We start from the raw sequence: 17690 nt of genomic DNA, 5'->3' as shown, positions 1-17690 counted from the left end.
TAACATATGATATGATGTTTTTTCAGCTTTTCGGCTAGGGAAGGATCACTGAAAAGTATAATAACATTCTCTCCAATAAATGCAATGTGGGCAGTGTATGTAAGACAGAAATTTTGTGTAAAATAGATCTCAAATTATGTGGTTGGGATATAAAGTATATCAACAGGGCTATTCCATCTTAGTATCTGACCAAGGCAAAATCTGTACAAATGATTACTTATGGGTAATATTGAAACAATGCTTTCCAATAGTAACAATGTTGGCTTTTTTACAACCCATGTTTTTGCAAGAACTATTTGGTCTGGTTCAACAATTTTATTATGTTCACTTATAAAACCTCATCTTAATCCTAATTTGTCAAGGGATAAGTGTTTTCTAGGGGATTGTGGTTACTGTGTGCACATGGGGTGAATGAAAGTTTACGAGAAAATATCAATAAAGACGTCATTTTCTATTTTATGAGAAGTGCCTTAGTATTTCATTTCCCCCCTCCTTAGCTCTAGGTCGGGCCATAAACATATCGGGCACGATCGGGTCTACTAGTACAGGCTCAAAATTGATGCCCCTACAATAAGGATATTTTTTCCCATTTATTACGGGAACAAGTAGCCTAAAAAGGCAATATAACTTTTATGCCAAGACACAAAGGGAGGTGAAAATTGAAATGATACCTACACCCCTAATAAAATGGTGGAAAATTCACCTCTGTTAATGCTTCCACATTAGCTCTCATTGGCCCTCATGCTGGTGCAAGACCACAATTGTCAATTTGTCATAATTTATAGATCACTTTCCACGTGGTAAAAAAACTGAACGTGCTGATCTACATCCAAGTGAGACTGATTTTTTTTTCCCTTTCCATTTTCATTGTTAGGCTGGATACCAGCCTGATCATTGGAAGTTGACAGTAAATTTGTACCTACCCAAATTGATAAAAAAGGGGTAATATCCTCCTTTCCTTTTCACACTTCTTAGACGCTTACATCATTGAAATTTCCTATTTAATCAATTTTTAATTCAGTTGCTTAAGTAACAAACTAATTTATATGAACCTGATTGATGATACCTCATAAAAATATGATGATTTTCATGAAATTAATTAATCTATATTGCTTTTTTTTTTTCTTTTAAAAATAATATATTCTAGACAATTTTAGTGTTTTTTTTTCTCTTAAATAATCTAAATGAAAAAAGAAATGTCTCTATTTTATCCTTCAAGTCATCTGTCCATCAAAAGTTATAAGGTTTTCCTCGCAAGCAAAGACCGTTGTTTTGTAAAATAATTACACAAAAAATAAAAAATATAGATTATTGCAGCGCTCAAGAATTATATATAATAAGTTGATTGATTTTGTGGATGGCCCAAATAGGAGAAACCATTTATGTATGGACTTTGAAACCTATCGTTAGACAAACTGGACCAGACTCCAATAACCAAAAATATAATCGCCCCACAACCCTTTAATGTATTATTAAAAGAAAAAATAAGAAAGAATGTTATACGCTAATTTGTGTCTACACTTGAACACAAAGGGTGTAAAATGCCTCACCACTTTGTTGTATGGCTAGCGGTAGAAAAGGTGAAACCTGGCATCTAATTTTCACAATTATACTATTCTCTCGATGATGTTGTAATCGGGGATAGGGAAGTTGCCTTGGCCTATCGCGACATTATCCCATGTTAAAGATGCTCTTGCCTTCCTATTGGTGAGTACTTGTGCTAATAAGTAGCATTCTCTTGCTCTATAAAAATAATAGGACCTAAAATCCAAGTTTAATAATTATTGAACTATATGTTACCTTTCTTTTTTTCGGTAAAAGTTAAATGCTACCTTAGGACAAGCAAAACACCTATCCAATTAATACCTTTTCCCTCTAAAAAAAAGAAGGCATGAGGTTCTAGATTGATGGTAGGCAACTAGATAATTGGGTATAACTTAAGTGTAGATCATATTTTGGCCCTTCATGGATCCTTGTCTAACTCCATGTGTGTCCTTAGCTAGCTCCAGTGTGAGTCTCACATCAAAAGATAAAAAGAAAAACAAAGAAGAAAAAAACTGTAATTTTTCCAATGGAGAAGGAAGGGTTCTTTGAGTACGAGGCATGGGACACGGCTTACATAGAATTTTATAATTATTTTTTTTTAGGGTGCCCGATGTGCAATCAATAGTTGGGAGCCTCTTGAAATACATATTTGATTTCTCACAACCGTGAATGCATGTTAGCACCCAATGCAAAGAGAGAGGATTTGAATCCTTTTCTGTTTATATATAAATAGTTTTTTTTTATAAGGACAATAGTCATGTAAAATGTTTTCGACATGTGACTTAAACAACTCTCTTTCCGTTTCTTTCATCATTTTCAGCCAAAAGATCAACTGTGTAGGCTTTAGGGCACCAAAAATAGAAGGGATACCCAAATAATCAATAAAGAGGGCCCTTTTCCAGCCAAACGATGCCATGTGACTCCATCCCATCCAAACTAAAGAGGACAAAAACTATGTTCCTTGGAAAACAATTTTATTATGATCATTTTTGGGAAACCTTGCAAGTTATTTTAACTAAATATTTAAATTAAAAAAAGAAATTATTTATTATCCTTATAAAGCCTTAAAGAAAACTCCTATTATGGACTCTTAACGTATATTTAAAAAACTAAATTTAAATAGCGTATTAATCCGTTTTATTATTTATCGAAGAGTTTTTTTATTTTATTTTGGTAAGTATTTATGGAGAGTTTGGGAAGAGAAGAAAAATGCATATCTCTGTGACTCTGATACGTTTCTCTCACCTCTTCCGTGTCTCTCTCCTCTTCTGTTGCCTGTCTCCGGGCGCAGAACGTTAGGAGCTATAGAACATAGCTTTTACGCCAATTGAGTTCCTCGGTTTCGCTTTCCTGATTGATCTACTCCTCTTGATTCAAAACCATTGAATGGCAGCGCCTTTAATGATTTAGGACTTCGTCCCCTTTCCCTTCTTCCTTTTTGACAGATCGATGATGGATCTTTAACTTTTAAGAGTTTGATTTGTGGTAATCGAGGGGGCCCTGTTTGTCAATAGAGATTAAAAATCTGTTTTTTCCTCTTTTTTTTTGATTCGATGTTGTGGGATTCTTTGTAGCATCTAAGCAGAATGGGGTCCGGACAACGAAATGCATCTACGTCGTCATCTTCGGTTCCGTCTGAAGACCCGTCGATCACAAGTGAGTGTTTGTTTCAATTCTCGACTTGCTTTGTCATCTTGGTTTCCGTCGATTGGGTTACCGTTTTCGTTCTATATTTGCAACATTGATATGGAGTTAGGGCTTAACCTTCGGGTATTTTGAATTGAATTATTTATTTATGGTTGTATGTTTTGGCGTTGGAAAACTTTAGCTTAAGGAATTTTAGGTTTCAGGATATTCTATGGTCTTCAATTTTGACTGCAAGTCTCGGAGAAGATGAGGGAAATTAGGACTCAGATGTTGTGGTTTGCTACGAACTTGCTAAAATCTCCACTTTTTAGGACCTTAGATTTGATGGGGAAAAGAAAAGCCTGAACTGATATTTCTGTTGGATTCTGTTATGATGATCAGGAGGTCTCGATTTATGAGTTCCTAATATAACCAATGGGATTCAAGGGCCTTGTTTTGGTGGCTTTTAAAGCCTTTAAGAGCCTACACTAGGCAACTGGTTTAGTTACCCTCTGGTCTCTGGGAAGACAGAAGATGATGTTGCCCATGCTACTAGAAAAGAGACGAACATAAGCTAAAAAGAGCATCCATTTGCAGTTTGAACACTAAATGTTTAGAAAGAAAGAATGTTGATACACTCATTTTTGGCTGGAAGAGTCACTCAGCAGGTTCTATTAGTAGTTCCTGTACCTAGATGGCTTACAAATTACAAAGGGTGCAGTGCCAAATCACTTACCTCTGAGGTCTCTCCCTCTCTTATGGGTTAAAAAAGAAGAGGGAAACTGATTCCATGCATTAGGGTGTTCTGTTGTATCCGTATGTGTACCTTAAGTCCTGTCTCAGCAGTAACTAATATCGGTCACTAGTCAGAGGCTCAGAGATGATTCGTGCTTTGTTCCACTATTGAAGCTACAGTAGTCTGTAGTCCTTATATCTTAAAATAAATAATTGCTATATTTCCTGGCATTCATATTTTTAACCTTGCTTTATTTACTTCCTGATTATTGTAATATGGAAAATTATACAAGGAAAAGAATAGTGAAATAGAATGTGAGTCAAATGTTAAGACGTATATGGAAGTTGACAAATTTCTCTGAATTTCCATTTGCTAATAGACTTGCTTGTTTCTTTCAGGCCTCCGTGAGAAGCATGAGTTGGAACTAAAAAATTTGACATTAACAACCCAACCTTTCAAGACGTTGAAGCTTTCCTCTTTGGCTACTATTCAATATCTGAAGCATTCCATATTATATATTTTGAGAGAAGGTGGTTGGGTTATGCTCTTGGGTACTCTGTTAGCAGCCATTGTAATTCTGCTTATAACCATTGATGGACCTCATGAAAAGGTATTGTGTTCCATAAATTATGGTATTAGCTTCTTTTTAGGAGTATACATGGGCTTTGTACAAGGATAGCTGGTATCTACGTCAGGCTGTGATCAAGCATTAATTAGCTTTTCTAGGGAATCTGTCTGGTTTTCTATATACTTTGTGTAGAGGGAAAAAGAAACATACACACATTGCTTTTCCTACCTTTGCTATTGCCAGTGTTTGTGTCGATTAATTTGAAGTCTGTGGTGTTGCATTGTTCCATTTAAGCTAGGAATTCTATAATTTCAAAATAAGGATGATAGTTCTATATAAGTCATTATTTGGGGCTAATAGGAGTATATTTAACTCAAGTCAACTCAGATAAGCCTTTTCTCAACTAAATAGGGTCCGCTACAAGAATTCTGTTCTGCCATTCAACTCTATTTAAAGTCGTGTCATTTGTCAAGCTTAGGTTATTCATGTCTTTTTTTACTGCTTCCCAAGTCACTTTTGGAGTATCCCTTTGTCATTTAGTCCCTCTATTCTATATCATATCACTGCTCCTTACAACTTCCTGCAAAGGCCTCCATTGTAAATGTCCGTACCACATTCGATGACGCTACTTCACCTTATGTTCTATCAGGGCCACTCCTAGGTCACCTTGATTTTTTTTCTAGTTTTACCACTTATGCATATCATAATATCCTCAGGTCAGCAACACCCATTTTGTTTATGTGTGGTTTCTTTATTGCCCAACTTTCAGCTTCATAAAAACAATGCTAGTCTTACAGCTGTTTTGTAGAATTTTCCTTTGAGAGTTTTAACAGGAATGTCGGGATGTGCCAACATTAAGCTCCATTCTCGTCAATTGTGCTTTTGTCTAGTTTTGATATCATGCATCCTCTAAGTGTTCAGAGTATCATTGACTTAATTAACTTATCTACTTTGTTGATGTGCTTGTGCCTTGTGCAGCATGTTCAGGAGTTTCTTCGCTATTTCGAATTTGGACTGTGGTGGGTGGCTCTTGGTGTAGCATCGTCCATTGGTCTTGGTAAGTAAATATTCTATTTTGAAACACCTATGCATGTGTAGTATTCCTGATACATGGACGTATATTTTCCTGCTGGATTGGTATCTCACTTTTGTTTCTAGGATCACCTTGATCGATATCTCCTTAACCGATGAATTAAATATTTCATTGAACAGAATTCAAAAATGATCATTATTATTAGGGTAATTTATAGTGCCACCCCCTAGAGAATGTCACAATTATAAGAACACCCCTTCTGTTTCACCAAATTAGACTCAGACCCCTTATCGTCAGTCAAAGTTAAGTCAAGAGGCAAAATGATCGTTATACCATTTTCACTAAAACTCATTTTAACCCAATTCCTCTTCACCCCTACCTATTCTCATCCTCACGCGTAGAGAGACTCGGAGGGGAGAGAGAGAGAGAGAGAGAGAGAGAGAGAGAGAGAGAGAGAGAGAGAGAGAGAGAGAGAGAGAGAGAGAGAGAGAGAGAGAGAGAGAGAGAGACGCAAACCAGCGGCACAACGCCACCGTCGGCAGTGTTCTTCATCACTGCGTGGAGACGAGCGTAGGTAGGTCTTTCCTCTATTTTTGTTTCTCTCTTCCAAAGCGTAGGTAGGCATGCCGATGGCAGTGACGCGGAAGTTGGTGGTGGTGGTGGTGATTTTCCAGGGGAAACTTCAGGAAACCCAAACCATTTACCTCAAAATGCAGATCTCTTGATAGTAATCAAAGCTCCGTAATTTATATTTCCCCACAAAATCATGAGGACCAATTGCGTAGAACCAAAACTTCAAAGCCAATTAGGAAAAAACAGAACAGCAGATGCTCAAACCAACAATGAGATCTTCCACTAACCCATTACTCCGAAGATGCTGAAGAACTCAAAACTCCAGAAACCATAACGAGAAAACGAAGCAGAGTCGAATCAACGGCATCCGGAGATGAATTTAAAACCCATTTATGCTATAACAATTGAAGAATAATAAAAGCTAACTAAAAGCTGGGTTTCTCATTTAAGATACAGTCATGGGAGTTAAAATCTGCGAAAAGGGTAACCAAACAAGAATAGCCAGTTGGAAGTTGGCCTCATTAGTATTAACATTTCTTTTTCTTTCTTTTTTTTTTGGGGGGGGGGGTGGAGAGAGACTCCGAATCCCAGAGAGAAAGGAGTTGGTGCCATTAATGGACGAAATTAAGCAGAAATTCTTAACTTTAGGTGGGTATGGCAACATAACGATAAATTCAATATTAAACCTAAAAGATATGATTGAACCCCCCAAAATATGAAAGAGGAAACTAAATTCTGAAGGAAAGGAAAGGAAAGTTGGATATTCACAGGGAGAAAAAGCAAGAGAGTGGGGTGGCAGAATCTTCTTCTTCTTCGCATTCGCATTCAATCTCTGAATCTGCGATTGCAGGCAGAATTCGACCAGTTTTCAATAGAACATCTCGAAGGCGCAGCAGCATCAGCGCGCTTGGTCTGTGGAAGATGACAATGGGATTCCAAGATGGTGATTTGGGTTTGGGTGGGAAAGTTTTGGAGGCCAATCAAGAAAAGGGTCCATCGCCGTCCGTTGCCGCTACTTTGAACGATTGCCGATGCAATGGGGTCTTGTGAAGAAATAGTAACTTATTACAAGGGTATTTTAGGTACTTCATATTTAATAAGGGCATTTTGGTATTTAAAATAAAATATTGTTGTTGACATCAGCATATAGGGTATATTCCTTAACAGTAATTGACGATAGGGGGTCTGAGTCTAATTTGGTGAAACAGAGGGGGTGTTCTTATAATTGTGGCATTCTCCAGGGGGTGGTGCTGTAAATTACCCTTATTATTATTATTATTATTTGCTTCTATTTGATTATTATTACTTTTTTTTGGTAGGATCTGGTTTGCACACATTTGTGCTGTATCTTGGTCCACATATTGCACTGTTTACAATAAAAGCTATGCAATGTGGCCGAGTTGATTTGAAGACTGCTCCGTATGATACAATTCAACTCAAAAGAGGTCCATCATGGCTTCTGAAGGATTGCTCGGAGTATGGCCCCCCAGTTTTTGCATCATTGCATGGTTCAAGGGTTCCCCTGAGCAGTATATTGCCACAGGTTCAGTTGGAGGCTATTCTGTGGGGTGTTGGAACTGCGCTTGGAGAACTTCCCCCTTATTTTATCTCTAGAGCAGGTATCATTCCAATTGATGCTGATATTTGTAACTTATAATTTATAATTATAGAATTAAGAATTTCCTTGTGGAGAGGTTGTACTAAAAGTTTAATGATGCTTTATGGTTTTTAACAATATGCTTTATGGAATTATAGAGCAAAGTTGCATCTTGAAATAGTTAAAATCTGATGTGGACTGTCCTGATTAAATGGCTTGGTACTGATATAAAATTTGATATGAGTAAGTCATGGATTAATACTTAAGGAAGGAGATTGATTCTCATGTATTTGTATCTTCATGCAGCACGTGCTTCAGGAAGCAAGGTGGATGCAATGGAAGACCTGGGCTCATCCTCTGCTGGCAATAATGGTGTCATTGCGAATCACTTGGATCAAATCAAACGCTGGCTCCTTTCACATTCACAGCACCTGAACTTTTTTACAATTTTAATTCTTGCTTCGGTTAGCATCATTCTTCCTTCACACTATTTGTTCAGTAGCACTTTCAATAATATTGTCTCTGCCACACCCCAATATCTTACCTAATTGAGAATTTTCTGAGTAGTCCTGAAACTTGGTTACCATAGTAATTTGGTACATACTTGTAAATGGTAATCATATCAATTATGCCCAATCATCTTAAAGTGGACTCTACCTCTACTCCTATGTTTCTGTTTCAGGTTCAGCTGCTGAATATTGACTACTTTGAGAGATTATGGTCATTATAGCAGTCAACAGATCCAGTTCAAAATCATCTCTATCTATCTGACTCTAGATTTGAACTTTATTGACTAAATATTTAATGTTTAGGAGTTAGTCAAATCTTGTTCAACAAATTCAGGAGTTATATTTCCTGCATTTGTTCATTTGTTTTATTAGTTACTGGGGGATTTTCTGAGCAAAAGAGAAGATATAGTGCAAGCATAAAATACAACAATTACAATAGAAGGCCAAAATCACGAATCTTCGTTGGAGACTAGTTAGTGGGACTATAACCACAACAACGAAGAGTAAATAGGCGAAGGAGTAGACACTGAAGAAGCTACAGAGTTAGAGCAGAGCGCCCCCTCCAAGAGGATGTAAAAATTTCCTTGAGTGCACAAGGACCTAGCATTCCTTACCAGAAGCAAATATCTCCAGGGCATATCTGACAGGGCATAGATCCATCTAATCATTACATAAGATTATACTTTGATGATCACATTTCTATGCTCTTGTTGATGTTCCTAGATGAGTGTTTTTGTTATCAAATCAGAAACCATATTCTTGCAGCGTTGCCTTTGGTCAGACACTAGGTCCAATAGGCGAGGAAGAAGGTTAATGTGAGATGGTGATGCATTATCTAGTTTGAAATTAGTATGGGTTGCATAGAGCTGAGCAAGATGATATAGTGTTACAATGGAAAATGGGGCTTTGTCTTTTAGGATGGTAAGTTGGTAACTATAGGTGATGCTGAATTTCGACAAGAAGAGAAGATGGGCTTGTTGTTTTGGGTTTGGTTCACTTTCTTGGGTCAAAGTTAGGTTTAGTTTGAATGTCCAATGGGTAATATGGGCCATGTGCTTAGTATTTTTGAGTTCTCTATTGTAATCAAGGTTTAAGATCTTGCTCTCGCTCCCCATCTCGCCAATCATAAAAAGAGAGATCTGCAGAGATCTTGCTGAGATCATGTATTTTTTTCCCAGTCGACTCGGTGGTTGGTCTTGGTGGCCATATGGTCTTTGTAGCCCCTGAAACTTGGTGTTTACCCTATTTTAAGCCTTCTAAAACACAATGGAAACATCAGCTTTTTAAAAATCAAATCTAAAATGGTATTTTGACTTCGTACCCTATGTAAGTAGTCTCCCACTCTCTGGACCCTAGGTTAGTATGCTCTATTCCACAATCAACACGTGACACGACATAATCATAAGAATTTAAAGGCGTCATAGATAATTACTAAATTGTTTGACAATTACATTGATGACTTATACACGATTGAAAATTTGAAATGACATAAGATAAGCCACATAACAACATAAGGTCAGTGTTATATGCATCATTTATATAGACAGAAAAATATATTTGCCTCTGTGAATCCATAGATCAGTGTTATATGCATCATATATATAAAAAAAAAAAACCAATGCAAACCAACAAGTATTGATGATGTTTCCGTGAAAAAATGGATTTGAGAATATTCTCTATTCTTTAAGCTTGACCTCGAGATCTCGATCGAGTTTTTGTATAATTTATAACTCGCCATACTTCTTGTCTCACCTTTAAAAAAAAAAAAAAAAAAAAAAAAAAAAAAAAAAAAAAAAAAAAAAAAGAAAAGAAAAGAAAAGAAAGAAAGAGATATTAGTGAGATCTTAAACCATGATTGTAATGGGCCAATTCTATAAGCGCAAATATTAGGGATTAGGTCCAATTCATTGTTTTGAGGTTGTAACCTCCCTTTGAGACCTTCCATTGACCATAATCTCAGCCCCATCTAGTGGTTAGTTCTGCTAAAAGTAAGTTTCCAAATATATTCTTACTAATTTCATATCTATTTCTATCTTTCAATCTAACTATCAGTTTGATGGCATACTTGGAGAGATGTATCCAGCCATCAATCCTACCTTTGACTGTAATTCGGTGTAGATCTGATCAGCATTTTGTTAGATCTTTGTTGTTGAATTTGAGGGGTACTTTTCATTTTGTTCTCTCTATATCACAACCTATCTAACCCTTGGATCATCGTCAAACTTTGAACTGTTGTTTTTCTACCGACTCCCCAGTCGACCAGAACATGGGCTTGATCTAAGCCTCGGTTCCTTTGCCATCAGTTCCTCTTTTTTGCGAGAAATTAGACCCTACAGTCCTACTTGTGGGTTGGGTTAGTTACTTGCTGTTTTTGTGAGTCTAGCCCTATCAAATAGAATTATTTTCTATGGATGAGTAGTTAAAAAATCATCTTAGTGTGCTTTGGGCATTTATTAAGCTGGAAATGGGACCTAACTCAATCAAGAAAAGCCAACAAACATATGTGGAACTTCCCTGATGTCAGAACTTGGTTTAAAATTTGTTTGTTTTCCTAAATACTAAATGATATTCAAATCTGTCAGAAACAAGAAGTTGACTTTGCTCAAATTTCAATTTGTGGGCTTCAAAGAAAAGTGAGAGAAAATCTTATCTAAATTCACATATCATTATCAACTGAGCCACTGTTTTCCAATCAAAACTGAATAGTCGATCTTTTATGCATGGAAAACTAAATGCACAGTGTAGGCAATTTGAGAAAATGATTTTAAGAGAACTGCTCATCATAGTAGTCATTATTGAATCATATAGCAATTAACATAAAAGAGAAGTCTCTGGATACTTGATGTTACATTGGTCTTGGATGTGTTTTGAGTCTTGTCAAAAGGGAAACATAATTAGGAATGGCATTTTAAAGGATGGTAGATGGGAGGATGAAGCTCCAGACCACATGCTTGGGAGGAAGGGATTGTGTTAGCCTATATAAGTTTTCTTAAATATCCTCTTGGATATTGATCCCTCTCACCTTTATTTACTATCCTTCTAGCATTTTTGCAAGTAATACACTTGTGCTGTTTCTTTAGAAGATTGAGAATAGGTTTGGTTGTATGTTTGTCTTTGATTCTGTTTTTTATAGGATATGATTTTGCATATGTTTCAAGTAGTTGGAAACCTAAGATTGGAGCAGCCTTGATGCAAATCAATTCACCCTTTTTCCTTCTCCCTCCATGTTTACAGAGGTGCAGTCCCCCCCCCCCCCTTTTCCCCCTTTCTCAAATACCTTTACTGTTTCTGACTTGGTTTCTTCTGCCAGCTTTAGTAATTTCATTTCCAATTCATTAGGAAAATAGATTGATATTCTTCTCTTTCCTCTTTTACTTCTACTGTTATTCTGTTCTCTCTACTCATCTGCATAGAGAACCTCATAAAAGGGGTGGTTTCCATCTGTTAGGCCTGTAGAATGCAATCTTCATGCTTATTCCTCTGTATCTAATTTAATAGCTTGTCATTCCCTCTCATTACCCATTTAAATGTAACCCAAGGAATGTCTTTAGTCCCGACCTTGCACCTTTTCTTGTCTATAGCATTATTACCCTAATTTTATGCAGTGTTAGAAGAGAGAAGAAAGGAGGGAAGGACTGGATTATTGCTCCACTGGTGCGCTGTATTATAATGCTGAGTTGACATGGCCTCAATTTCCTAGAGAAAGACATGAAATTGTGTCATTTCAAAAAGGATAGTGTAGAATACTCTGCTCCTTTCATGTACATGTCCACCCCCCCCCCTCTCCTGTGTGGGGTCTTTGCCAATAATATACTAACATGAGCAGATGTCCGGTCTATATTGTTATACTGAGTGCTCCTTTTTCTGTCTGAAGAAATTTCGAGAAAGTGAATCTTTTCTTATCATAATTTAGAGCTGTCGTGACTGTATAAACTCATTGTCTTAAAATGCAATTTTATTTTTAACTGAAAAGATACTTTTCAGGTGCCAAACCCACTATTTGACCTTGCTGGCATCATGTGTGGGCAATTTGGGATTCCGTTTTGGGAGTTCTTCCTTGCAACAGTGATTGGAAAGGCAATTATTAAGACCCACATACAGGTTTGTATAGCCTCTATTCATTATTTGATTTCACATACTGTGAAGATCAAAGCACTGGTTTATGCCAGTACTTTGCTTCTCCTAATTCTATTTCACTTGGGAGTTGAGAGCTGACTTATGTTGCTGCCCTTTATCCTTTTCTGTGATCAATTCACCAAAATAAATTTAAAATACAACTGTAAAATAAATAAATAAATAAATAAATATATATATATATATATATATATAGACACAGTTGAGAGAGAGAGAGGGGTATTGGTTGATGCATTACTATTCTATTCTTTTTTAGCTGAGGTGTAGGATGGGATGGGGTGGGGTGGGGTGGGGTGGGGTGGGAGTAATGCATTACTGCTGTTTGATATCATCTATTATTTATAGCCACGGGAATCTGCATCCATTCTATTGCCACTCCAAGTCTCTTCACCTGGTGTAAATTATTTTTTGGCATTCTTTCTTGCAGACAGTTTTTATCATCTCAGTTTGCAACAATCAACTGCTAGAGTGGATCGAGAATGAGTTGATTTGGGTTCTTGGCCTTATCCCTGGGTTTTCCTCCATCCTACCTTCCCTTGTAGACAAACTACACATGATCAAAGAGAAGTACCTGGCTGCTCCAGCTCCAGTGCCCTCAAATATTAAGGTATCATCTTTGCGTTGATACATAGAAAACCTCAGTGCTACATGTTATTCTGGTTTTCTAGCTCTGATTCAATCACACTACACACCACACATGCACACGCACACGCACACGCATTGGCACACGCACACGCACACGCACTGGCACACGCACACGCACTGGCACACGCACACGCACTGGCACACACATGTACACGCGTGCACACACGCGTGAGTGTGCATTCACCTAGAGTCGATTATTGTTTTGGTGACATGGTCCTGCAAACATATCTCAAATCATCGTTTTTGCCTCTGGTTTTACAAACTTGTTATCTCTGTTACCTTGGTATGGTATGCTGAAAATAGGTGTAGGGTACTTTGAATGGCTCCAACTTTATTTGTTTAGAAGTCATTGCCCTCTGGTAATACACCTGAAATTCTGAAATCAGTACCCTTGGTGAAGAAGATTTTGGTTTACAACTAGGGATCTCCTGATGCTATCATCGAATGGACTATCTAATTAATGACCTCATGAACTTTTAGATGAATAAAATGCCTGATCTCTCTTGGTTATCATATCATTTTGTGGCTTCTATATTAGAAATCTCCAGATGAGAGCCAGATTGATTGGAGGCCAGAGGGCTTAGAATAATGAAAATTTGATGTTGGGTTTAGATATTTTTATTTAAGTACTAGAACTCTAGGGAAAATTCCATAACTCGAAGGAAATATAATTGCTATAAGATCAGCAATGTTGCATGGAGCTGAATCTTGGCCGGAAATTAAACAACACAAACAAAATACAAGTGTTGAGTGTTGAAAAGTTATATGACCAGCAATGATGTATGGAGCTGAGTGTTGGGCAGTGAAGAAACAATATGTAAACGAACTTAGTGTAGCTAAATGAAAATGTTGAGATGGATGAGTGGTAACAATATAAAAGATAAAATAAGTAATTAACAATTTATAGCTAATTTACAAGTAGAGCTCAGATACATGATAAGTGCGAGAAATTTTTTTGAGGTGGCATGGATTTGTGCTACGGAGGCTTTTAAATGCTTTAGTACGGAGGGATGATTTGATTTAGATTGAAGGAGCTAATAGAGCTAGGAGTAGGCGTAAAATGACTCTAGGAGAAGTGGGGAAAGATATTCATAGCTTAGGACTAGTAACAAGTATGGCTTTGAATAGAGCTGAATGGAGAAAAATGATAGCTGAGCCCATTTAGTTTGGGATAAGGCTGAGTTGAGTTAACAAAATGCAAGTGCTACTGAGATGAGGATGTTGAGATAAATGAGTAGACAAGCTAGATTTATTTTATTTTTTATTTTTGGAAGTGATTTAGGATTGGCTCTGATAAGAGCTAAGTTGAAGAATAGTTGTTCAAGCTTCAAGGTGGTATGGGAATTTACAGTAGAAGCCATTGAGTTCATCAATAAGGAGCGTCATGATGCACAGATTGGAGGAGCAAAAAAAAACCAAGGATTTCTATTGAAAATGAGTTGAGAACAAGTGGTGCGACAATACATGAATAGCTCTTGGTTAACAATAGACATGACTTTTAAGTAGAGTTGAGTGGCAAAACAGTATCTGTGTGCAGCCGACCTTATTTGGTTGGAGAAGATTCACTCGAGTACTAAAATTTTTATCGTCCGTATAGAATATTTTTTTTGGGGTTGAAATATCAGATCTGAGGGGTCCACAATTATATCCATTTAATAATCTGTGTATCAGATCTGAGGGGCCCACAATTATATATATATATATATATATTTATATATTTATATTTATAAATATAATTTTTACTTTTTTCACTTTAAACATTGTGGGACCCTGGTACGGGTTCAATAAGCATTGTTATCCTGTGTCAAGATCCTAGGAGGCATTGGTTGCTCCCTAACTTAAATTGCAACATGTTTCAGTCTTAGGTAAAAGAAGTGTCATTGAGGGTTTCGTCGTTGTGAGGCTTTTACTGTTTTCTTTTTGGGAATGTTATAATTTATTTATGGTTATATCCTCATCCCCAGGTGAAGAAATGGGATTTTTCATTTGCTTCAATATGGAACACTGTTGTGTGGCTCATGCTCATGAACTTCTTTGTCAAAATCGTGACGGCAACTGCTCAGAGCTTTCTCAAGAAGCAGCAGGAAAAGGAATTGGGTGCACTGACTGAAACAGTAAGACAGTCTAGTGGGAAGTCTAACTGAGCTCATGAAACCCCTGATATACCCCAACCTTTAATTTTTTATTGGATCCAAACAGAGAATTGAAATTGAGTGGCATCCATTGTCACCACTGGGGTCTCCCCAAAGCTTCGTCTGCATTAAGCCCTGTTAAAGATCCTGTATAGAAAATGAACATGAAAAAAAGGGAAAGAGAAGTCACAGGTTTATTTATTCTGTGATGGGAGGCTATGTTGTGGTTGGGTGTATTAGCAGAATTTTTAACTACCATTGGAATTGGGACAGTTTGGACATTGTATTCTTTGGGTAATGCAACACGAATTATTTGCCTTACTCATTATGGAATTTTATCTTTAAAAAGTATTTATTTTTATAGTTGATACATGCTGCTCAAGCATGGAAGATTGTTGAGTTAAATACATGAATGCTCCGTTTGATTGCAAGTAAATGGAAGTGAAATCATTTCGGCTATGTTTGGTTGCAAGGGGAATTAAAGGGAATGGAAGTAAAATTTTTATACTTAAAAAAAGAAATGTATGCAATCTTTTTCCTATGTAACTATATCATGAGCTTCAAATCATTCCATATTTGGTTATAAAATTTAACTTTACATCCAAAATCCTTTGCTATAGTTTGCAAAATAAAAATTACATGGAAAATGTGTCATTGCTAAAAATGGTTAGAAAATTTAAATAATTTATACAATCACATAGGGTAATGATTATCCATTTAAATTTCCCGAAAAGTAAAAAAAAAGGAAGGGGAATGTTTTGTAATCATGGATTGTCTAACTCACCATAAACTATTATCATACTTGGTAGATATTTTTTTTAGGCGGAAAAGAGTGCTTTTCTGATCCCATGGACCCTATGCCTAGATAGAGGAGCAAGAGAAATTATTGTGTCGTCGGTAAAATCGCAGGACTCTTATTGATGTCCCTGTGTGTGCTCTCATTAGTCCAAGTGTTAGTGCAAGGTTCATAGGAATAGATAGCAATCTTTTGTCCTATTTTTTAAATGTACATTTTTTTTCTTTTTAAATGAAAGGAATTTTTTATCGAGTGGAGTAAAATTTATTAATAACAAAATTGGTATGTTTGGGAGTTTATCTGGTTACATCCTTATATGAGTTAATTGTTGCAAAAGATTTTACTTTGTTTAGCACCGTTTGGTTGTAAAGGAAATTTAAAGGGAAAGGAATTGAAATTTTCACGCTTAAAAAAGAAATGTTTGTAATCATTACCCCAGATGAACCAATGCGATTGTATAAATTACTTGATATTTTAAACCATATTTAGTAATGATACATTTTACATGTAACCCTTTTTATTTTACTTGTCATAGCAAAATGTTTTGGATGCAAAGTAAAGTGAAATTTAATAACCAAATATAGACTGATTTGAAGTTAATGATATGACTATATATATTTCTTTTTTAAGTATTAAAATTTCACTTCCCTTCTCTTTATTCCTCTTGCTACCAAATATAAGTCTTTAGTATTGATTTGAATTCACTTTCCTTTATCTCCCATGCAATCAAGCAGAGCCAAAGGAAAAAAGATTTTAATGCTTTCTTGTATCACTGACATTTTCCTTGACTATTGATGAAATCAATTCACGTGCTCCGATTGGTTTGTTCTGAGATATTCATCCCCCTCCCTAACCCCTCATTCCAAAAAAAAAAAAATAAATAAATAAAAGCACTAGGTAAATGCTTGTATTCCTAACTGAACTGGAGGTTGAAGATATGATTACAGCTAATATTGCTCTTCTAGTTTGTCGATTGCAAGAGAAATTAAAGGTAAATGAAAATTTTAAATTTAAAAAGAAACTTTAGTGATCATTACGCCATACAGTAATATTACTAGGACCGAATATTCCTTGAGCCACGGTGAAGAGTAATCCCTTGACAACAGGGGCTTCAAATGTGCACGGAAGAGTATTGAGAGGATACTTTGGGAAACATACTAAAACTCTATAGGGGTTTGTGAATGCTAGGTAGATGTGTTGAACCTTCCAACGCTCATGAGAAAAAAATTCTCCATATTATCAACTCCAAATCATTTGGTAACAAAAATTCACTATACTTTGCATTTGAACCCTTTGGATTTGAAAAGTAAAATAAAAATTGCATTTAAAAAGCATTATTATTAAATAATAGTTAGAAATTTAAAAAGTTTATACAATCATGTTAGATAATGATTACTAAAATTTCCTCTCTAAATTTACAAATTTTCACTTCTCTTTAATTTTTCTTGCATCCAAACGGAGTTAGATCCAGAGATGCAAATTAAACGTGAAATGAATAGAAAATATGATCATGGCAAATATGTTCGCAGTACAATTATTTGATTATTATGCCACCAAATTTTCTTATTCTTCCATACCAATAGTTTTTCCTCAATGCATCAGTCCTTGAAGTTGTGATCTAATCTCCAATTGGAGCATCCCCTGTCTTGGCTACATGAGCAATTTGACAGGTCAGAGGCGTTCCAGTAATCTCATGGAAGATAAGATCAGGCTACTGGAGCCCATTTGGTATTGCTTGTGTAAGCTGATTTCTCGTCCAAATAAAATTTTATGGATAAACCCTTTTTTTTTTTTTT

At 36.2% G+C, this 17690-nt stretch overlaps 1 protein-coding gene across 2 annotated transcripts; it reads left to right on the top strand.

The window, feature by feature from the left end:
• Positions 1 to 2743: 2743 nt before the first annotated feature.
• Positions 2744 to 15419, top strand: LOC122087011 (vacuole membrane protein KMS1-like). 2 transcript variants are annotated; one of them, XM_042655965.1, is made up of 9 exons: positions 2744 to 3030; positions 3120 to 3201; positions 4306 to 4517; positions 5454 to 5532; positions 7401 to 7700; positions 7985 to 8142; positions 12172 to 12288; positions 12749 to 12928; positions 14931 to 15419. In XM_042655965.1, the coding sequence occupies exons 2-9, from the start codon at positions 3132 to 3134 to the stop codon at positions 15108 to 15110; spliced, it is 1296 nt and encodes a 431-aa protein (XP_042511899.1). In that variant the 5' UTR covers positions 2744 to 3030; positions 3120 to 3131; the 3' UTR covers positions 15111 to 15419. The 2 variants fall into 2 exon arrangements, with proteins under 2 accessions (XP_042511899.1, XP_042511898.1); XM_042655964.1 differs by having other exon boundaries at positions 2745 to 3201.
• The last annotated feature ends 2271 nt before the right edge of the window (positions 15420 to 17690 follow it).

This window comes from Macadamia integrifolia, chromosome 8 (genome assembly GCF_013358625.1).
Source record: "Macadamia integrifolia cultivar HAES 741 chromosome 8, SCU_Mint_v3, whole genome shotgun sequence".
NCBI classification, from domain to species: Eukaryota; Viridiplantae; Streptophyta; class Magnoliopsida; order Proteales; family Proteaceae; genus Macadamia; species Macadamia integrifolia.
Note: the sequence above shows the minus strand (reverse complement) of the source record. Positions and strands in the feature narration are given on the sequence as shown.

What these genes read in the sequence shown, in the direction of transcription:
- LOC122087011 (XM_042655965.1), top strand. Translation starts at nt 3,132, where the DNA reads ATGGGGTCCGGACAACGAAATGCATCTACGTCGTCATCTTCGGTTCCG. An exon ending in TGAAGACCCGTCGATCACAA is followed by an intron (nt 3,202 to 4,305) that starts GTGAGTGTTTGT and finishes TGTTTCTTTCAG; the next exon opens with GCCTCCGTGAGAAGCATGAG. An exon ending in TTATTAAGACCCACATACAG is followed by an intron (nt 12,289 to 12,748) that starts GTTTGTATAGCC and finishes TCTTTCTTGCAG; the next exon opens with ACAGTTTTTATCATCTCAGT.